Source organism: Thalassophryne amazonica, chromosome 7, assembly GCF_902500255.1.
Source record: "Thalassophryne amazonica chromosome 7, fThaAma1.1, whole genome shotgun sequence".
In the NCBI taxonomy this organism is placed as follows: domain Eukaryota; kingdom Metazoa; phylum Chordata; class Actinopteri; order Batrachoidiformes; family Batrachoididae; genus Thalassophryne; species Thalassophryne amazonica.
Window position 1 is genome coordinate 84,590,475 of NC_047109.1, and position 23,689 is coordinate 84,614,163.

General features: G+C 42.2%; 1 protein-coding gene across 2 annotated transcripts in view; it reads left to right on the forward strand.

The window, feature by feature from the left end:
* Positions 1-23,689, forward strand: part of tmem245 (transmembrane protein 245) — a 39,286-nt gene that overhangs the window by 11,269 nt on the left and 4,328 nt on the right. For both annotated transcript variants that reach the window (XM_034174908.1, XM_034174909.1), the window contains 10 exons: positions 5,042-5,146; positions 5,262-5,344; positions 5,463-5,553; positions 5,671-5,769; positions 5,851-5,982; positions 17,801-17,923; positions 18,038-18,183; positions 20,050-20,150; positions 20,240-20,414; positions 23,424-23,618. In XM_034174908.1, coding sequence (XP_034030799.1) covers positions 5,042-5,146; positions 5,262-5,344; positions 5,463-5,553; positions 5,671-5,769; positions 5,851-5,982; positions 17,801-17,923; positions 18,038-18,183; positions 20,050-20,150; positions 20,240-20,414; positions 23,424-23,618 — 1,250 coding nt within the window. The remainder of the gene's footprint in view (positions 1-5,041; positions 5,147-5,261; positions 5,345-5,462; positions 5,554-5,670; positions 5,770-5,850; positions 5,983-17,800; positions 17,924-18,037; positions 18,184-20,049; positions 20,151-20,239; positions 20,415-23,423; positions 23,619-23,689) is intronic.

Genomic DNA, 23,689 nt, shown 5'->3' on the forward strand with positions numbered 1-23,689 from the left:
ACACAATTGTGCACACAGTACTCAGAATGAGTGTGGACTGTTACATAGTTATTATTATGTGAAAGAGGCTGTGAAAATTCCCCTGACTTTTGGCCAAAAAAACACTGAAAATAATAATAAAATAAAGTAAAATACATAATAAAATAACATAAAATAATAATTAAAAACACAATATTATTGTCCCAGCTGGTGACTGTCCTCTCCTCCTACAAATGACCACACAATCATCCACTGGCTGTGCACTGTGATGCGCACAACGTGCCGCTCCATGTGCACGCAGGGTCTGTGATCCTCTGGAAGTGCTCCGATTAAAAAAATATAATGGAAAAAAAAACAAAGGCAGAGTGCTAATGTAGTCCTGTCTCACAGGTGATGTGCAGCATGCTGTCTGCGCTTGCATGTCGAGTGTGCACCGACCAGAAGCTTTAAACTTAAATCCACATCTGTCCTCAGAATAATAAATAAATAGACACAATAAATCTGGTTCGTGCAGCTTGTACATCCAGCCCAGCGTGTGCGTGCGTGCACGTTGGGTGGGTCCCAGCAGGCTGTAGAGCGGGATGGGTGGAGGCTGCTGGAGTGTTCAGTTGTTTCCAGAAGTGCTGTTACTCTCCTATCATATAAAAAGAAAAGTGTGTGTCAAGTTGTCTCACATTTTGCGCAGTGCGCATGTTCTGAGTCGCAGAGACTACATGGTGAGGGGTACGAGGTGCCCGCCTGATGATTTGGGGTGGGAGTTCATTGCAGCGATTTTTATTTTATTTTTGTTTAGAAATCAAGTGATGAGTGGGCACCACCCCGCGACTGATGTGAGGAAATAGTGAATGGCTGCGAACTTTGCGCCAAACTGCGCGAATTGGGCAGCGCAGTCTCATTTGAGGGTGGGCGCTAAAAGGTTAAAATATGAAACAATAGTCCTACATCCAGGCACAGCCCTCGTCTGTCCCCATCAGAAACATGAGACTGTCTCTGTGTTTTTGGACAAATTACATGGCAAACAAAGCCAAAATGCAAAGACAAAGTGAAGATGCGGTGGAAACTGGACGCGTTGCGGTTTGTTTATGACCCAGAGCTCAAACAAACTGCACTTTTCGCGAGTGCTTCGGTGATTGCAGCCGAAAACAAAACAGTGCACCATTTTTTTCCGTGTGAAGTGTTGCTGTGTTTATGTTGCGCAATGGCAGACTGTCTCCGGAAGTGGTCAAATCTTGTAATATCACGGAGGGGTTCAAATGAGACTGCAGTGCCCTATTTCCTCGCAGATGCCGTTCGCAGGCTGTCGCAGCACTTTGAGTTACTAGCCTACGCCAGGAAGTAGCAGGAGCCTAAAGACTGTCATTCTCCTGCAAAGATGTCTGTATTGCCAAACAAATATGTCCAGCAAACCATAATCTTTTCAGGGGCCGGCTTATCATAAGGAGGAGGCTGGTCCAAAAGCAGAGGTGAAAGAGCTAATGCTACTGCTTGGTTCAGAACCATGTGGGATCCACTCCCATGCTTCCCTGACCTGAGTGCCCACTTTCAAACAGTCAAATCCAAACAGGTCTGACGAGAGATCCCAGACTGTAAACCCATTCCGGGTGATGAGGTCCATAGTCAGTGTGTAGAGTGAAGTGGCTGAGACTTAATGAGTTGGGGTGGACTGGGACAATGGAGATGATGTGTCTTGTCCAAGGACACAAGACACCTGGACCAGACACATCTGGAACTGAACCCTTGTCTGTGTATGGGCCGTGCTGATCCCACAGAGCCACCTCTTCAGAATATGAAATCCCATGCAAAATGTAGTTTTTTTTTTTTTTTTAATGAATGGAAATGTATCATATTGTGGCACACAGAGATTCCTGGGTTATTATTCATTGGTTACATCCACAGTTGAGGTAAAGTGTGTGTGTGTTTTTTTTAATGTCTTCTTTTATCTTTGTAGTCCACATTCCTTTCCTTGCAGTTCAAGTAAAAACCTTGTTAATGTAGACTCTTCAGTTTTCCCTTTTATGAATAAGTTATTACCTCATAGCATCTGACTAGTGTTTCACTTGTTGGCTTGCACACCTTTGACCTATGCTGGTAACATAAGACGACCTGGTACAAGTCCACAGTGTGATATTTCGGAACACACTGCTCATACAACCCCTGGCAAAAATTATGGAATCACCGGCCTTGGAGGATGTTCATTCAGTTGTTTAATTTTGTAGAAAAAAAAGCAGATCACAGACATGACACAAAACTAAAGTCATTTCAAATGGCAACTTTCTGGCTTTAAGAAACACTATAAGAAATCAAGAAAAAAAGATTGTGGCAGTCAGTAACAGTTACTTTTTTAGACCAAGCAGAGGAAAAAAATATGGAATCACTCAATTTTGAGGAAAAAATTATGGAATCACCCTGTAAATTTTCATCCCCAAAACTAACACCTGCATCATATCAGATCTGCTCGTTAGTCTGCATCTAAAAAGGAGTGAACACACCTTGGAGAGCTGTTGCACCAAGTGGACTGACATGAATCATGGCTCCAACACGAGAGATGTCAATTGAAACAAAGGAGAGGATTATCAAACTCTTAAAAGAGAGTAAATCATCACGCAATGTTGCAAAAGATGTTGGTTGTTCAATGTCAGCTGTGTCTAAACTCTGGACCAAATACAAACAACATGGGAAGGTTGTTAAAGGCAAACATACTGGTAGACCAAGGAAGACATCAAAGCGTCAAGACAGAAAACTTAAAGCAATATGTCTCAAAAATCGAAAAATGTACAACAAAACAAATGAGGAACGAATGGGAGGAAACTGGAGTCAACGTCTGTGACCGAACTGTAAGAAACCACCTAAAGGAAATGGGATTTACATACAGAAAAGCTAAACGAAAGGCATCATTAACACCTAAACAGAAAAAAACAAGGTTACAATGGGCTAAGGAAAAGCAGTTGTGGACTGTGGATGACTGGATGAAAGTCATATTCAGTGATGAATCTCGAATCTGCATTGGGCAAGGTGATGATGCTGGAACTTTTGTTTGGTGCCTTTCCAATGAGATTTATAAAGATGACTGCCTGAAGAGAACATGTAAATTTCCACAGTCATTGATGATATGGGGCTGCATGTCAGGTAAAGACACTGGGGAGATGGCTGTCATTACATCATCAATAAATGCACAAGTTTATGTTGATATTTTGGACAATTGAAAGGATGTTTGGGGATGATGAAATCATTTTTCAAGATGATAATGCATCTTGCCATAGAGCAAAAACTGCAAAAACATTCCTTGCAAAAAGACACATAGGATCAATGTCATGGCATAGGGTCAGTGTCAATGAGCAGATCTGATTTGATGCAGGTGTTAATTTGGGGATGAAAATTTACAGGGTGATTCCATAATTTTTTCCCCAGAATTCAGTGATTCCATATTTTTTTCCTCTGCTTGGTCTAAAAAAGTAACCGTTACTGACTGCCACAATCTTTTTTTCTTGATTTCTTATAGTGTTTCTTAAAGCCAGAAAGTTGCCATTTGAAATGACTTTAGTTTTGTGTCATGTCTGTGATCTGCTTTTTTTTCTACAAAATTAAACAACTGAATGAACATCCTCTGAGGCCGGTGATTCCATAATTTTTGCCAGGGGTTGTAGTTTTCTCACAGAAGAACAGAGGGATACAGAACTGAGGATAAGTACTTATAGGGACCTTTGGTGACATTGAACCTTTTAACAAAAGGCAGAGTGTTATTGTAGATGGTTATTAGGATCAAGCTGTATAGCAGAAATATATTTTGCATAAAGACCCATTGACATCTTGAGTGACATTAAGCTCATGTTAGGCCCTTCAGCAGTAATAATAATAATAATAATAGTAATAAAAACCTTTGAAAGTGACACATCAGATGTTTCTAACAGCTGTGCATATGATGTTTTGAAACACTGAAAGGTTTCTGAAGCTCAAAGGTGCCCGTTTGTTAGAGGTGTTGCCTAATGTGACCTGTATATTAACTAAAATTAAGTCTGTTGTTCTCACAGACATGGAAAAAAAACTACAGTTTTAATTTTCCTGTGGGAAAAGGGTACCTTTTCAAAGTCTCCTTAATTTCATACTGTTGTTGGAAAGATTAACTAGAGTTTAGGCTAATGTTTTTCTGATTGTTCAGGCTGTGACTGTCAATTATTTTCCTTTTTGTATGTCATTCATCCACACAGTGTGAGAAAATGAAGAACCATTCTTCTTATCTTGCCTGTTTTTTTTTTTTATCAAATAGTTCAAAATCCTAAAATAATAGTATTTTATATAACAGTTATGCAACAGATGTTATTTGATTCTCTCAAACAGAAAATCTTTACCATTCTTTAAATGCTTGATTAAAAATATCTTACATTGCTAACTGCTTATTAAAATGGGTCTTTTATTTTCTCTCGATAAACTAAATAATTTGAATGATTGTTGGTATTCTGTTTATTATTGTGTAGTTGAAATTCGAGCAAGACACTAACAAGCTGTTGTACCATGTGACCATTAATGAAACCATCCTTCCAGGATCCAAATCTCTTCATCAGCTTGAGTACCATGGCACTAATTAATTTCAGTAACTTGAATTAATTGTGTGGCTTTTGTGATATGTGTAGCACACAGATGAGATGTTTAGAAGCTGGTCTTTAGCGGGCTGATTCAGTTTTGGTGCTTTGAGAAACCTGTGTTTGTAACTGCAAAATCTCTCTGCACAATTAAGTTGGAAAACAGTGGACCTGATCACAGCACAGAAGCAATCTTAACTTTTTTCTCCCACATGCATGTTTCCATAATGAAATGCTGATTTGATTGTGCATGCATGTTTGCAGATATTGTGCCGATCATTGGAGTGAATCAACAAACTTGTTTGGGTCTGAGTTAGATTCAAAATGGCTTCCTCTTATGTGACGAACACTGGTTTCTCCGTTTGTCCAACTGCTCTTTAGTTCTCGATCTTCTAAATACCTCATATCTAATACTTTCTGTTGTGTCTTTCTGTCCCCCACCTCTGTCATCCCTTCCTTCACTTCTGCCCATCTCCTTCATCCAGATGATCATGTGGTTGGAGCGATCGCTAGATAAAATCATCAGCATCTTCATCATCTTCCTCCTGGTCACAGGGACGCTGCTCGTGGCTCTGCTGCTAACTGCAATGGTACACTGGGTCCTCTTTGTATTAATGTCCTGTATTTTGATTCCACTGGCATTTATGTTTCTCGCTACTGGCTCACCATCATATCTTTATGATTGTTGTTGATTACCACCCCCAGGTTCATCACGAAAGCGTTCACATAGTTGATGTAACCAGCAACCTCATCAATGAGACTCTGTCTAACCACCCAGAATGGGCAAAGTATGACACTTTAATCTCTCTTTGTATTTGCCTCAGATTTGTAAGTCCTCCTTTACTAACTCACTTCACTTGTTCCACTTAAAAAAAAAAAAAAATCCAAAACATTGCCTTCCGCTAGCTGGCTTCCAGAGGCCCGCGTGGTCCAGAAGGCTCTGAATTCAGCTGCGACTAACGTCTACCAGCATGGTCGAGAATGGATAACATATAAAGTAAGAAGATTATACCTGTAAATTTAAATGTGCAGAATAATGGAATGAAAACAGAAGACTGCAGCTACACCAGCATTTTGTACAATGAATCTATGTTCTTTTTTTGTGTGCTCACAGCTCCATAAGATATTAGGAGACAAGGTGAACCAAACAGCAGTTATTGAGAAACAGGTTTTGGAGCTTTGGGACAGATTGTACCACTCCTGGTTTGTTAAGGTAGTCAGGTGAAAATTGGGTAAATCCACATGCAAGTGTTTCTCAGTGCTGTTATAATGTGTTTATATATGCATATTCCAGAATGTGACCCACTCTGGACGCCACCGTAGTCAGAAGATTTTGCTTCACAGACATAGCAGTTGGCTGGTGGACATTCTGGACTGGAAGGACATTGCCTCGTTTTTACAAGAAAATATTGAGACTCTGCTCTCTGTAAGTTTGCATTTGTTTAATACTTATCTGGTGTTTTTGGATAAACTACTTTGCTACTTTGTCTTTGAATGAAGCAGAAGGCTCAGTGGGACATTTGGCAATTCAAGTGTCCCTAGATACAGTTGCAGTCGGATGTTTACATACACTTACCATGAACATGAATGTCATGCCAATATTGGGCACTCAATGATTTCTTTGAACTGTTGTTTCTCTGAGGAAGAATGAACATCTGAAACCCTTCAAGGGTGTTTAATATCTCTCTGACTGCTTGTCAGATCGGCCTCAGCTTTGGGATATGGCTTGCACATCGCATGATGATGTGCATCCTTCGTTATGAAAATTTTTGGGATTCATTTTCAAAACCTTTATTTTGAAGTCATCATTATTGGCACAATGCGGAACATTCATAGACAAAGATGAGCCTTAAACAGATGCCTATCTCTAACGTGTTCGTGGGGGAGAGACGGAAGAAATAAATTAAAGAAATAAACAGTGGTGGGCACAGCTAACCAAAAAGTTAGCTTCAATTAATTTGATAACTGAAAAGTTATGTTTTATGACGCTAAACCGATAAACTGCTAGAAAAATTTATCTTTATTACAGATAACCAATAACTTTTAGTATTGATTTGTACGCGGCCACATCAGATTACACTGTTGGCTTCTGATAAACCAGTTTCACTTTAAGAGCAGCAGGGACTGCTGGTTAAATTCAAGGACCACAAATGCATAAGAACGCACGAAAAATGAATGAATAAAAAATAAAACCCCAACACTGTCATCGTCTTTCAAAAGCAGTAAAACACAGTATTAAAAGTCACAGTTTATCTTGGTATTACAGTGGGGAAAATAGGTATTTGACCCCCTGTCAGTTTTGCAGGTTTTCCCACCTACAAAGAATGGAGAGGTCTGTAATTTTTATCGTAGGTACACTTCAACCGTGAGAGACAGAATCTAAAAAAAAAAAAAAATTCCATAAAATCACATTGTATGATTTTTAAATAATTAATTTGCATTGTATTGCATAAAATAAGTATTTGACGCCCTAGAAGCCAGCAAGAATTCTGGCTCTCACAAATCTTTAATTTTTCTTTAAGAAGCCCTCCTTTTTGCACTCTTTTCCTGTATTAATTACACCTGGTTGAACTTGTTACCTGTATAAAAGACACCTGTTCACACACTCAATCACACTCCAACCTGTCCACCATAGCCAAGACCAAAGAGCTGTCTAAGGACACCAGGGACAAAACTGTAGACCTGCACAAGGCTGGGATGGACTACAGGACAACAGGCAAGCAGCTTGGTAGAAGACAACAACTGTTATGATTATTTATTAGAAAGTGGAAGAAACACAAGATGACTGTCAATCTCCCTCGGTCTGGGATTCCATGCAAGTTCTCACTTTGTTATGATGTGGGAACAAGGAACTAATCAAAAATCAAACCTCAATATACAGGACAGCAAGGACACAAAAGGTAAATTCCAAAAACAGTGTTTTATTAACAAAGCGCTCCATCCAGAGGAGATGAGGTCTGAACAAACACAGTCAATATTCATTGAAGTGAAGGTTACCCAAAAAAATACAGAAAGGTGAGGACTGGAGTTAAACGAAAATACAAACTCAACCCAGAAAGGGCGAGGGAAATCTGGGACGGGAGGAAGTGAGGAAAAACGCTTAAGACAACCAACAACAAAGGGGAATACAAAAACCCAGAACTCAGTCAGTACAAAAAATCCAAAACTAACTACTCACTGAAACAGGAGCACTGGAAGACACAGGAGAACAAGACTGCTCGACACAACACCCACGACAATGGACCTCCAAAGACCAACCCCAAACTGTGACCTTAAATAACCAGCTGCACTGATTGAACACGAGTGTGCTGATTACATGGCAGAACATGTAGTAACAAAAGAGAACACCAGAGTGCAGCAGAGATTAAGAAACAACCAAACATGAAGATGACCAAACCTCATGAAAATGCACACAGGAAAAAACCTACATAAGGGAAATGCAAAGTGATGAAAATGAACATAATGAGACATAAAGACTAGATTACACTAAAACTGAATAAGAAAAGAGTACACCTGAAAGCAGGCACACAGACCACTGGCAGACGGAACAAAAGACAAGCATGCACACAATAATAAAACAGCAGCGCATTCATCCAAATAACATCACACACCCACAGATGACAGACTAAGGTGCACACAGGAAACAGACCAGATGTGACAAAGACAGAGGAAAACGTCCATGCCCACCACACTCACAGTGACAGAGTGGAAAAGGGACGTGTAGCACAGTTCTACATGCAATGGCGTGCAAACCAGAGGTGAAACAGACATGACACAAGGACTCACAGAGAGACATGAGTGATGAGGGAACAAGACATCAGATCAGAGGTGTAAGATACAGGGACAACTAAAAAAACCCTAGCCACAGACCAAACCCCGACAGCACCCCTCCCCCAAGGGCCGGCCCCTGACAGCCCCAAAAACACCCCCCCCCCCCCCCCCAAAAAATGACAAAACTAGAACAAAGGAAAACAGGGAAACAGAACAAATGTGGGAACAAGGAACAAAGAACCAAACAAAAAACACACAACAAACCCCAAACAAACCCTATGGGTGGGAGGCGGGGGCAGGAAAAAAGGAGGAAACACCCCTCAACCAGGGCGTAAAAGCCCAGAGGCCTGGATTAGCAAAGGAACCAGAAAAAACAGAGTTCACTGGCCAACCACTGTTGGAAACGGGCGCTGGCAAAGTGGCTGGAACACCCCCAGCCAGGGCTTGAAAGTTGGGGGACCGGGATTAACAAAATGACCATGTAACATAGGGTTTATCGGGTGGCCTCTGCCAAAGGCATGGACTGGCAGCTGGCAGTCGGAGATCAGTGGAGGCCGACTGAATTCCCTTGATGACAAAGGAGGTCGGCCAGAGCTTGCTAACAGGGAAGGCCGACTGGAGTCCCTCGAGGACAAAGGAGAGCGGCTCTTCAGCCGACAGGAGTTAGTTACTACAAATGGAGAATGACCTGTTGGCCGGCTGAAGGCCATGCTGGAGTTAGAGCTGTGTGACCCTCCAGGGTCCACACTGGAATTGACAGAAGAACTATGCAATCTTCCTGGATCCATTGTGGAGATATCTGCAGAACCATGACACTCTCCTATGTCCCTGGTGGAGATGACTGTGAACCATGTGACCTTCCTAGGTCCATGGTGGAAGCAACAGATGAACCGTATGACTCTTCAGAGTCCACAATGGGGTCTGAAGTCACAGCAAGTGTGCGCTTGTGTTCAACAAAACTGTGCAGCAGTATACCTTCATGAGCACAAACACCTTCTTTATCATTGCCATTTCCAGCCATACACTGACTGGCTCCAAGACTAGCATCTTCAGGGTCTGGGGGAATAGCTGCTTCAAGTCTCTGAGGTTACACATTCATCATTCAGAAACTGATCCCTATGAAGTTGGGATTGTACAGAGGCATCTTTATGACCATTAAGTCTTTGCTCATTACTGTCCACGACATCACAGCATTGACCATTATATGATAAAATGGTACCACTGCTATCTTGGTTTGGAAGGCTTGTGCTTGGTATCAATGCTGAATTTAATCTGTCCTTCTCAAGAGATACACTTAAGCCAGCGCATGAGCTAAAGTGCTCCAGGCTGGGTTCAAGGTGAGTAGGAGTACTTGGTTCTCTCTGGTCACAAGAATCAATATATTGATCGAAATGTGGACTGGCACTATCAATGTATTGATCAAAATGTGGGCTGGTACAAGCAGGACCCTGAGGACTATCAGACCCATCAGTTTGAACCTGAATTTCCAAATGTGGTTCTTGGTGAGAACTCTGCAGTGAACTGGATTCAGAATGATTACCACTGTGATCCTCATAATAGTCATTAGCACAGGATTGGTCACCGTCACTAGTCCCATCAGGATCACAACAGTCTTGTTTAGAGGAACCATTATAATACTCATAACTGTCATTAGCAAAGGATTGGTCACCGTCACAAGACACAACATGCTCACAACAGTCTTGTTTAGAGGATACTAAGTCTGTTTCTTGTAAACAGACTCTGCCAGGCACACGGGTGTGAACGCTCCATGGAGATACAGTTAGCTTGGCCAGTGAAGAGCTCTGGAGAGAAAACGGCTCGCTCCTCCATGACATCACCAGGGGCTGGGACGGGATTCCCCTCCATGACATCGACGAAGCTGGCAAGAGTGCTCCCCGCTTCCTCGTCTGGTCTGCTGGGTTCTTTGACAGACCTGTGAAATAAAGTACAGCCATTAAGAGTTTCCCCTACCCCGTAGGCCGGACCTGGCTCTGCAGGAGAACTGGGCTTCTCCTGGGTTTGCCCTGGTGCTGGCTTCAGCGGATAGTTGGCTGCTTCTGTTGCTGCCGGCTGAATTTCTCCACTGCAGACAGAGGTCCGGCGTTTGTTCTTTCTCCTCCGGGCCCCTCCTGAGCCACAGTTGGCGTCCGGTGCCGACGGAGAGCATGACACACCAGCTGATGCAATGGGAGGCAGAGGAAGCTGGGACCTGGGCTGTGAGGACAGGACTACACTCCCAGAGTCTGATCCGGAAGCTGGAACGCCAGCCTGAGGACTGTCTGGGGGAAGGGCGATGACCGTATGCAAACTACTAAGGGAATGTCTCAGAGCTGAGAAAGCAATTGTCCTGGTTCTCTCCCTCAGCCCCAACCAGTCCCAGCAGAAGACTGCCCCTCCCTGAGCCTGGTTCTGCTGGAGGTTTCTTCCTGTTAAAAGGGAGTTTTTCCTTCCCACTGTCGCCAAGTGCTTGCTCACAGGGGGTCGTTTTGACCGTTGGGGTTTTTCCGTAATTATTGTATGGCTTTGCCTTACAATATAAAGCGCCTTGGGGCAACTGTTTGTTGTGAATTGGCGCTATATAAATAAAATTGATTTTGATTTTTTTTATTTATTTATTTATTTTTCTGGAAACCAGATTGTCATAAACGGCTGATGACTGCAGTTTAGTCAACAGTTTACTAATTGTGGTAACGAGGGAATGCAGAGCAGTGTTGTTTCAGCCTGACCTTGAACAGAAGACAAAAAACTGAGTGGAAGCAATGAAGCTGTGCAAATCAGCTGCCTCCGGAACAGAGGATGGTTCTGGAGGTGCAGTAGGCATGGCCGAGGTGAATGGCAGAGTAACAGGTTTCATGATTCGAACAAGACTGAGACTCCTGGAGGGTGTGGCCAACAGCTACAACAGTGTCAGGATTCCAACAATCAAGTTTATGAGACCTGAAATACCCCACGGGGTCACGTGCCCAAACTGGGGGGTTGTCCTGCTCAAGTAGTTCTTCTAAAGAAAAAAGTTAAGGAAAAAGGTCAAAAGCCCATAGGTAGGCATCCACCACATCCCATGCCATATTCAAAAACTTCTTCCTTTTCCTAGGAGAGTGACAAGATTTAAAAGAATTGAAACAGAGATGGAATTGTTCACCAAACCCAGTAAAGGTCACCAAATTCAGGGGTCTGCCTGCGAGGTTTTGTTTTGGGAGGTCCATTCTGTTATGATGTGGGAACAAGGAACTAATCAAAAATCAAACCTCAATATACAGGACAGCAAGGACACAAAAGGTAAATTCCAAGAACAGTGTTTTATTAACAAAGCGCTCCATCCAGAGGAGAAGAGGTCTGAACTAAAACAGTCAATATTCATTGAAGTGAAGGTTACCCAAAAAAATACAGAAAGGTGAGGACTGGAGTTCAACAAAAATACAAACTCAACCCAGAAAGGGCGAGGGAAATCTGGTATGTGAGGAAGTGAGGGGAAAAACTCTTAGGACAACCAACAACAAAGGGGAATACAAAAACCCAGAACTCAGTCAGTACAAAAAATCCAAAACTAACTACTCACTGAAACAGGAGCACTGGAAGACACAGGAGAACAAGACTGCTCGACACAACACCCACGACAATGGACCTCCAAAGACCAACCCCAAACTGTGACCTTAAATAACCAGCTGCACTGATTGAACACGAGTGTGCTGATTACATGGCAGAACATGTAGTAACAAAAGAGAACACCAGAGTGCAGCAGAGATTAAGAACCAAACATGAAGATGACCAAACCTCATAAAAATGCACACAGGAAAAAACCTACATAAGGGAAATGCAGTGTAATGAAAATGAACATAATGAGACATAAACACTAGACAACACTAAAACTGAATAAGAAAAGAGTACACCTGAAAGCAGACACACAGACCACTGGCAGACAGAACAAAAGACAAGCATGCATACACAATGATAAAACAGCAGCGCATTCATCCAAATAACATCACACACACCCACAGATGACAGACTAAGGTGCACACAGGAAACAGACCAGACGTGACAGAAAGACAGAGGAAGATGTCCATGCCCACCACACTCACAGTGACAGAGTGGAAAAGGGACGTGTAGCACAGTTCTACATGCACTGGCGCGCAAACCAGAGGTGAAACAGACATGACACAAGGACTCACAGAAAGAAATGAGTGATGAGGGAACAGGACATCAGATCAGAGATGTAAGACACAGGGACAACTAAAAAAAACCCTAGCCACAGACCAAACCCCAACACTTTGTGGGGTAAGGATGATTCTGAGAAAGCTCAGAACTACACAGGAGGACCTGGTCAATGACCTGAAGAGAGCTGGGACAACAAAGATTACATTAGTAACACATGATGCTGTCATGGTTTAAAATCCTGCAGGGCAGCAAGGTCCCCCTGCTCAAGCCAGCACATGTGCAGGCCCATTTGAAGTTCACCAGTGACCATCTGGATGATCCAGAGGAGGCATGGGAGAAGGTCATGTGGTCAGATGAGACCAGAATACAGCTTTTTGGAATCAACTCCACTTACCATGTTTAGAGGATGAGAACAACCCCAAGAACACCGTCCCATCCGTGAAGCATGGGGGTGGAAACATCATACTCTGGGGGTGCTCTTCTGCAAAGGGGACAGGACGACTGCACCATATTGAAGAGAGGATGGATGGAGTCATGTATTGCAAGATTTTGGCAAACAACCTCCTTCCCTCAGTAAAAGGCATTGAAGATGGGTCATGGCTGGGTCTTCCAGCATGACAATGACCCCAAACACACAGCCAGGGCAACTAAGGAGGGGCTCCGTAAGAAGCATTTCAAGGTCCTGGAGTGGCCTGGCCAGTCCAGACATGAACTCAATAGAAAATCTTTGGAGGGAGCTGAAACTCCAAACCTGAAAGATTTGGAGAAGATCTGTATGGTGGAGTGGACCAAAATCCCTGTTGCAGTGTGTGAAAACTTGGTCAAGAACTACAGGAAACATCTGACCTCTGTAATGGCAGACAAATGTTTCTGTACTGTGCTCTGTTTTTCTAGGGGGTCAAATACTTACTTTTGCAATAAAATGCAAATTAATTATTTAAAAATCATACAGTGTGATTTCCTGGATTTTTTTATTTTTTTTAGTTTCTGTCTCTCACAGTTGAAGTGTACCTACGATAAAAATTACAGACCTTTCCATTCTTCGTAGGTGGGAAAACCTGCAAAACTGACGGGGTCAAATACGTATTTTCCCCACTGTATATACGCCGTCATTTATGAACTAAAAAGCTGCTGCTTTTTTCACACGCTTTGAACCCTGCAGCTTAAAGGGGATAGAGAATCAAAATCATCTTTTTCATGTTTTTGGTGTTACTTCAGAGTCTCCCCGCTGTGGGGAAAACACACGAAGTGCCAGCAAGTTTCAGAACCTCTGTTTCAAGTAATTCTCCTTTTTTGAATTGCCGCCAGAAAATAGGCCAATTCGTGTTTGAGGGAAACATTTTCACCAATAGCCCCCCCCCCCCCCCCCCCCCACACACACACACACTCACACACGCCCCTTCGAAATTAATTATTCATAAGGTTGTGCCCACCCATTCCTACCACTGGAAGAGGAGCAATGGCGAGCTACAGGTGTGCCTTCCCAGGCTGTCATAGCGAACTACGATCTTTCCATATTCTTCCCACGGAAAGTAATGTACACGATCACTGGCTTTTATTCATTTTTAGCCGCATCCCCAGGACATACAACCGCCGACTATTTCTTTGCTCTGCGCATTTCACGGAGGACTGTATCACCAACCTTGCTCAATTTCATAGTACAGAAACAGCATTAGTGAAGGTTACAAATGATCTTCTTATGGCCTCGGACAGTGGACTCATCTCTGTGCTTGTTCTGTTAGACCTCAGTGCTGCTTTTGATACTGTTGACCATAAAATTTTATTACAGAGATTAGAGCATGCCATAGGTATTAAAGGCACTGCGCTGCGGTGGTTTTAATCATATTTGTCTAATAGATTACAATTTGTTCATGTAAATGGGGAATCTTCTTCACAGACTAAAGTTAATTATGGAGTTCCACAAGGTTCTGTGCTAGGACCAATTTTATTCACTTTATATATGCTTCCCTTAGGCAGTATTATTAGACGGTATTGCTTAAATTTTCATTGTTACGCAGATGATACCCAGCTTTATCTATCCATGAAGCCAGAGGACACACACCAATTAGCTAAACTGCAGGATTGTCTTACAGACATAAAGACATGGATGACCTCTAATTTCCTGCTTTTAAACTCAGATAAAACTGAAGTTATTGTACTTGGCCCCACAAATCTTAGAAACATGGTGTCTAACCAGATCCTTACTCTGGATGGCATTACCCTGACCTCTAGTAATACTGTGAGAAATCTTGGAGTCATTTTTGATCAGGATATGTCATTCAAAGCGCATATTAAACAAATATGTAGGACTGCTTTTTTGCATTTACGCAATATCTCTAAAATTAGAAAGGTCTTGTCTCAGAGTGATGCTGAAAAACTAATTCATGCATTTATTTCCTCTAGGATGGACTATTGTAATTCATTATTATCAGGTTGTCCTAAAAGTTCCCTAAAAAGCCTTCAGTTAATTCAAAATGCTGCAGCTAGAGTACTGACGGGGACTGGAAGGAGAGAGCATATCTCACCCATATTGGCCTCTCTTCATTGGCTTCCTGTTAATTCTAGAATAGAATTTAAAATTCTTCTTCTTACTTATAAGGTTTTGAATAATCAGGTCCCATCTTATCTTAGGGACCTCGTAGTACCATATCACCCCAATAGAGCGCTTCGCTCTCAGACTGCAGGCTTACTTGTAGTTCCTAGGGTTTGTAAGAGTAGAATGGGATGCAGAGCCTTCAGCTTTCAGGCTCCTCTCCTGTGGAACCAGCTCCCAATTCAGATCAGGGAGACAGACACCCTCTCTACTTTTAAGATTAGGCTTAAAACTTTCCTTTTTGCTAAAGCTTATAGTTAGGGCTGGATCAGGTGACCCTGAACCATCCCTTAGTTATGCTGCTATAGACGTAGACTGCTGGGGGGTTCCCATGATGCACTGTTTCTTTCTCTTTTTGCTCTGTATGCACCACTCTGCATTTAATCATTAGTGATCGATCTCTGCTCCCCTCCACAGCATGTCTTTTTCCTGGTTCTCTCCCTCAGCCCCAACCAGTCCCAGCAGAAGACTGCCCCTCCCTGAGCCTGGTTCTGCTGGAGGTTTCTTCCTGTTAAAAGGGAGTTTTTCCTTCCCACTGTAGCCAAGTGCTTGCTCACAGGGGGTCGTTTTGACCGTTGGGGTTTTACATAATTATTGTATGGCCTTGCCTTACAATATAAAGCGCCTTGGGGCAACTGTTTGTTGTGATTTGGCGCTATATAAAAAAATTGATTGATTGATTGATTGATTTCGAGCTGGCTTCAGTCGGCATTTAATACTCAGTAGAGGGTCAGTTCCGACTTTGCGACAAAATCAACCCCAGCAATCTGTACAGCCTGTAAGTATCACATTTTCTTTTGTTTTAAATTTGTGTTGCGCTATATTCCTGTTGTAAGAATTGCACGTTAGAATGGCATGTTAGCTCTGGTTTGTTCCTCTAAAGCAGGGGTAGGCAACCTGTTCCAGAAAGAGCCATGAGGGTGCAGGTTTTCTTTGCAGCCACTGACTCCACCAGGTGATTTTACTGATTATCACTTTGAGCAGATGGAATCAGTTAATCAGTGAAATCACCTGGTGGAGTCAGTGGCTGCAAAGAAAACCTGCACCCTCATGGCTCTTTCTGGAACAGGTTGCCTACCCCTGCTCTAAAGGGAATGAGCTAACCCCTTAGCAGCTAGCTATGTGCATTATTATGCTGACAGCAAGTAAGCCTGCAAAGGGCAGCTTGCTTATTTCAATGCATAACCTTTGGAAGTCACAGTAACCGAAGTAAAACAAACCAAATGAAGTTTCACAGATTTTTTTTAGTCCAATTTTGCATGTTTTTTACATCCTCATCAAGCAGCCGGTCGCGGCACCGCGAAGGGAGAGCACGCGCATTGTGTTCTGTGTGTGTCTGTTTATAAGAACCTTCTCGCCCAGAAGAAAAAAGAGCGCCAACAACTACCAGTGATGCCGGTAATGGCACTGAGCTTTACAAAGACATTTTTATGCTTTTTTTTTTTTTTCTCCGAGCCGCTCCGCATCTGCTGTTAAAAACAGCTGATCCTCTGCGCTTTCTTTTCAGTGAGAGCAAGGGCAGCCAATCAAACAACGGCAACCGATCAGCGCCAACACCTACGTGCATTTCATAATGAGGTTGCCAAATAAGCTCCGAAACGACGTCATTAAGGGCAAACGACGCATTCTAAACCCAGCATAGTAACATAGCTGTTTCAGAGAGCCTTTTAGGAAGGTTCTGAGCCATTACAGACCCAACCAATTTTTTTTTGGGCTACATATCACATCACAGAACAAGGATTAATGCCCCATTCAACCTCTCTCTATCACCTTTAAACAACTGAAATATGTCCATTAATGCATTAATTGGCAGAATAAATGTCGTAAATATAAATTCTTACCTGTTAGTTTCAGTAGAATTCATCTGAAGAAATAATCCACATAAAGCATCCTTTTTAAAAAAAAATCCAAAACAGTGACTAAACAGTGAAGAAAAGTCCCTCTGTCTGTGAGAGCTCCTCTCCCCCACCGAGTCTTGGAGATTTAAATTATACTATCAGCCACAACGAAATAAAATTTAGTCTGTTTTGTTTTTTGTGTCGAGCAGACGATAACGCTCACTGTAACGTCCAAAGTGAACCTGAACTACACTACCTACAATGCTCCCTGCATCGACCAGGCAATGACATTTTGCGCTTAATGATGACGTCATCAGCAAGTGACAGGCAGCCAGTCTGCCACAAACACATAATAGACCGACTAAAATGTTTGATTTTAGGGTTTACAAATGTTTTTGACCCTTAGACTTTGCTCACTTTACCAGCAAAAAAAATGTTATCGGACTGAAAGTTATTGGAACTAAATTTATCGGAAGATAATTGGTCTGATGATGGTTTTAAAACTTATCTGAAAAGCTAATCAGCTAGCAAAAACATTAGCTTCGATAATTATCGGTTATCAGATTAGCTGAACTGTGCCCACCACTGGAAAGAAATAATACACAAACACTCAGAGATATGCGAGCCACAGACACATAGATGCTTGTTGCTTTATGATCACAAGGCGGAACGTTCTCATGCGCCAACTTCAACAAAGATCGTCAAGAAAGCTCCCACTTTTCTAGTTTTACAAATCTCAGATGTGATTTGGTTAAATTTGCTGATTGTCAGCACCAGCTCCTGTTCAGGTCACAACGAAGAGTGACAGTTTTACAAGTCACCCCTTTTTAAAAAGGGGCGTGCAGTGGTCCTGTGGATACTGTGTTTACAGCTACCTCATTGTATTGCAGATCCTGGAGTCTCTGTGGGTGGTGATGAGTAGGAATGTTGGCCTCCTCATCTCCACGACGACCACTCTGCTTACTGTGTTATTCCACAGCGGTACGGCTCTGCTTAACTTTGCCCTGAGTCTGGTATGAATATGTACTGCTTTAAACCACCTAAATCAAAAATACATTAGGTTGTAGGCATCATGCTGCACTTTCATGATCTAATGCAATTGATACAGTGACAGTTTTTTTGTGTAGGTGATTTTTCTGACCACTCTGTTTTACCTGCTGAGCTCCAGTGGAGAATATTACAAACCTGTCAAATGGGTGATCAGCCTGACACCTCTCTCTCAGCCTGGACCCTCCTCTAACATCATAGGCCACTCTGTCGAAGAGGCCATCAGGTAAATGCATGTGTCCGCATTATGGGCTTGAAGTGGCACTAAATCCATCTCATTCGTCACTTTACACAGTTATGGTAAATGGACTGCATTTATATAGTGCTTTCATGCTCATAGCACTTCACGGTGATGCCTCACATTCACCCATTTACACATGATGTCAGGGTACTGCCATGCAAGGCACTCAGTGCACAAAGAGGGGCAGTTTAGGGATTACCGACTTTGCAAAAGGACCCTTTGTCATTTTCTGGTCTGATGTGGGATTTGAACTGAGGAACCACTTTGACCACTTGACCATCTCCTTCCCACTGTCCTGTAAGGTCATCTGGGTGAAAACAGTCAGGTACAACTGGACATTTTCCTTTTTATTTTTCCGGATAACTCAGTTTTCTGTGAGGAAAATCATTTAAAGCTACAGTGTGTAGAATTATCCTAGCAGTCATTACCCAAACTTCATGACCATAGGTGAGGATAACAGCTTAAATCAACTGGTAAATCGAGAGTCTCACCTTCTGGCTCAGCTCTTTCATCACCACAACGATCCAGCACAGCGTCTGCAGAATGTTTCATTGAATGTTGCACCAGCAATCAAACCTTATTAGACCTGGAAATATTTTCCTTATCAAATCAAAGAAATTGCAAGATTGATGTTGCTGATGGTTGTAAGAGGTATTGTGGAAGAGGAGCAACACAGGGTTCCTCTGATAAGCTCCTATCTGAGCACATGGTATCTTCCTTACCAGGGTCCTTCAATTGCACTGTTGGTTGATTATAATGATCCAAACCCACGGGTCTGTGAACCTTACTTTTTGTGATGCATTGTGGGCCACTATGACCACTGGACTTTGGAACTACCTGGATCCTTAGTTCCATCATCTCTATTTTGCATATACATATTAGAATTCTTTATGTTTTTGTTATATTATGTGTATGGCAAAAGCAGATGGTCACCCATCTGTGTCTGGTCTGCTGGAGGTTTCTTCCTACAATAAAAAAAAAACGCCCAGGGGAATTTTTCCCTTACCACTGCTGCCTTACCACTTGCTTGCTAAGGGGGATGTTTAAGGTTTGACCTTACCCTTGTTAAACACCTTGGGGTAACTTATACATGAATAAACTGAATTGAACTGAATTAATCTTCCATTGTCCAGTTTTCATGAGCTTGTGCTCTCTGCACCCTCAGCTTCCTGTTTTTGGCTGGAGGGCGGGGCATCAGGTGTGCTCTGTTGTTGCTATACTGCCTTTAGATTTATAGGTGCCTTCCTATCAGCTCAAATCAGTCTAACCACTCTTGTCTGACCTCTGCCATCAAAATGTAATTAGTCCAACTTTAGATTGGAATCTTACAAATCAAAATGGGCATAGTATTTGGCAATACATTGAAACATAATTAGAAAGGCCGGGAAGTGATCGCATGACCTTCTTACTGTGAGGCAACAGTGCTAACCGCTAATCCACCGTACCAACCATGGCTGTAATATGAATGTTTAAAACAACTTGCAATATGCTTTAACCTTTATTAGTCAGTGTTACTAGCCTAGTTAAAAATAAACATGGTGGACAAAGTGGCCGTGTGTGCATAACATTCTTTTCACAACCAGCGTGAACATGTTTTGAGTCATAGACCCGTGATCTCAGAACAGCGCTGCCCATTTTAATCTCTCTGTTGTACTAAATGGATTATGGTTATTGTTAAGTGTTGAATGTGAGTTGTTTCGGTTAAATATGTGCATGCACAGGTGGGTTTGGGCAGTTTGGCCTCCAGTAAATATCAGTCTGTGCATAGGTTGAGTATAAAAAAAAAATCCATGTGTGTACCCTACGTTGCTGATGGCTGTTTTTTTTTTTTTAACCTTTGTCCTTTTGAAGAGGAGTGTTCGATGCCTCTCTGAAGATGGCTGGATTCTACGGCCTCTATACTTGGCTCACTCACACCATCTTTGGCATCAACATAGTCTTCATTCCTTCTGGTGAGTCAGCGTGTAGTCTAGTCACAGTCACCTGCCAAGGCTCAGCTGATATTTTCTTGCACTTTGAACCCCTCTCTTGTTGCCTGAAGCTCTGGCTGCCATCCTTGGTGCTGTGCCGTTCCTGGGGACGTACTGGGCAGCGGTGCCGGCTGTGTGTGACCTGTGGTTTGCTCAGGGCGAAGGTGTCAAGGCCATCCTGCTGCTGATCTGCCACCTGCTCCCAACCTACTTTGTAGACACGGCCATCTACTCAGATATCTCAGGGTATGTGTATAACCTGCAGTACAGTTACAGACTAAAGTTTACATACACCTTGGCTAAAAGCTCTCAAACTCAGTGTCTCTCAACTGCACATAATCATATCAAATGTTTTCTGTTAAGTCAGTTAGTGGGTCTACATTATTTCTATATAGGTTTTTTAAACAGATAGAAAATACAAATACAACACACATTCACATCCTGGCTACAGGGCTGACATTTTAATTGGTACTGAATGAAGTAAAAGGCGTAGAAAAGCTGTCCCCTTAAAATGTTTATCCTAAAGTATTTAAATAATCTGTAGGTTAAAGTATTTCTTGCTGCATTAGAAAAGTACAGCGGAGTAAGAAGTGAACAGAGCGAGTGGTGGCATCAGCAGATTGCATCAGAGCGCAGCTTGTCTGAAGGATTATAACAAGTTAAATCTGTTATAAACATACTGTAACAGCTGCAGACAAGAAGGCAAGAACACACAACTGTTTTATCAAACCATGACAATGTAACCAAGACAAATAATTACCTTTTTAGATGGCTCAAAATGCAGCTTGTATGTGCGTGCGCACTGCTTCGGCTGCAGCCTCCTCTGTGATTCAGGAAGTGGTTAGAGCCGTTTTCAACGGCAAATTTGCAGAAAAAAATGATTACCTTAAGAAAACAGCAAATTGTTCTCTTGATGAGCAAGATTATATTTCACTCACTAAAGGTGCACTGACACGAGCATGCCTGTGACTCCCGCAATAGCACGAATGTCGTTGTGATGATCCCACAATTTCAATTTATTTTCCTTTATATAGCGCCAAATCACAACAGAGTTGCCTCAAGGCGCTTCACACAGGTAAGGTCTAAACTTACCAACCCCCAGAGCAACAGTGGTAAGGAAAAACGCCCTCTGAGGAAGAAACCTCAAGCAGACCAGACTCAAAGGAGTGACCCTCTGCTTGGGCCATGCTACAAACATAAATTACAAAAATAATTCACAGAACAATTCACGGACGAATATACAAGAATTGCTGTTGGTGCACAGGACAGGAGGGTCGCCAACACAAACACAACTCCCATCTCTGGATGGAGCTGCACCTTAAACAGAGAAAAAACAGAATCAGGCATCAGAAAGACAAAAAAAAAAAAAAAAACCTCTATAATTTGCCAGCATTAATCAACAAGAAAAACAGAAGAAATACTAAGGTGATCGCCGGCCGCTAGCCCTAAACTTCACTAAAAGACCCAGAATTTAGGTGAAGTTGAGGCCGCGGCCCGCTCCAATTACTAATAACATGAATTAAAAGGGTAAAAAGCGTAAAACAAAACTGTACCAGTATGCTAGCCATATGAAAGGGAAAAGAAGTGCGTCTTAAGTCTGGACTTGAAAGTCTCCACAGAATCTGATTGTTTTATTGACGCAGGGAGCTCATTCCACAGAACAGGGGCACGATAAGAGAAAGCTCTGTGATCCGCAGACTTCTTATTCACCCTAGGGACACAAAGTAGTCCTGCACCCTGAGAACGTAAAGCCCGGGCCGGTACGTAAGGTTTAATTAGGTCAGCTAGGTAGGGAGATGCCAGTCCATGAATAATTTTATAGGTTAGTATTATCCCACCCGCTGTGTTCACAGCTGGACGCTGTTCTTTGTTCTACCAGCTGCCACGTGCTCTGTGCTGGACGCTGCGTATATAAAATAATTATTTCGTGGTGGATTAATCATTTTTTTCTGCAAATTGGCTCTAATCACTTCCTGAATCAGAGGAGGCTGCAGCCGGAGCTGTTCGTGCGTGCTTATCAAGCTGCAGAAAGCATTTTGAGCCATCTAAAAAGCTAATTATTTGTCATATTTACATTGTCATGGGTTGATAAAACAGTTGTGTGTTCTTTCCTTCTTGTGTGCAGCTGTTAAAGTATGTTTATAACAGATTTAACTTCTTGTTATAATCCTTCAGACAAGCTGCGCTCTTATGTGATCCGCTGACGTCACCACTCGCTCTGTTCACTTCTTTACTCCACTTGACGATCTGCACATCGTGTTGGAGATTAGATCGCACCACATAGCACATTTGTGTGTGAAAGATGTTTTTGAGCATTTCAAAATTCTCTGTGCGCAATAGCACGCACCGGCGCCCCTCTGACGTCCTGTCTGTACCAGTTAAAGACAAGTTTACTCTCCAGCATGACACAGGTTGTGCTATTGTGTGAATCAAAGGCTTGCTTGTAGCAGTAGGCCTTTAGTTGTCTCCACATTGTTTTACCTTAAATCGTAGGATGCCATTGCAAAAGAGTTTCAATAAAAAGGCAGACTGTGAACAGCTTGTGATTTGGCTGTGAATTTTTTTTTCAATTTTTTTTTTTTTTTTTTTTTTTTTGCTTTAATCCCTACATGTTTCCCAGCATTCTTTGCACAAGTCGGACATGTGATCCATGATGTTGGTATCAGTCTGTGTGGGTTGATACCGAATGTAATTTGTGGTCGTCTGTTCATTTGAACTTTTCTTTTAAGACTTAAATCTGAAAAACCTCAAAAGCTATACTTTAAAACTGGAGGCGGTCTGAAGATAGAAACTGTCGGCGTCATTCATTAGTCAAATATGATGGCAAGAAATGCAGGTGAAATAGTGAAACGTACTAAAAAACCATGGTAACACTTTATAATAAGGTCATATTAATTGAAACTTAATGCACTAATAGGTGCTAACTACTGATTAATTATGGGTTCATTGTGTTTACGAATCATTTCTTAATGCTGTTCAGTATCTTAAATGATTAAAGTGTATAAATGAGTACATCATTTGTTACACCATTAACAAATTATTTTTAAACATCAACTCTGAATTAACTGTTAATTAATGCTTATTAATACATTAATAATTACTAATTAAAAAACTTCACCTACAACTTTTTTTTTTTTTTTAACTCTTCCATGACATATTTACAAGTTTCACAAAAAACACAATCAACATGTAACTTCTGGTCCACTGTGCCCCATTATTATTATTATTTTTTTCATGTAACTGTATGTGCGTCAGGGGCGGACATCCCTATCTGACTGGCTTGGCGGTGGCGGGAGGGGCCTACTATCTGGGTCTGGAGGGAGCCATCATTGGGCCCATCCTCCTCTGCATCCTGGTGGTAGCGGCCAACATCTACAGCGCCATGCTGATGAGCCCGAGTTCTGCGACTCCCACACCAGTGCAGTCCAGCTGGCCTGTCCACCCCCTCAGGTAAAGGCCACACCCCAGACACATGTAGGAAGCTGAGAACATGCACACCAAGCCATATCCTGTTCCTTCGT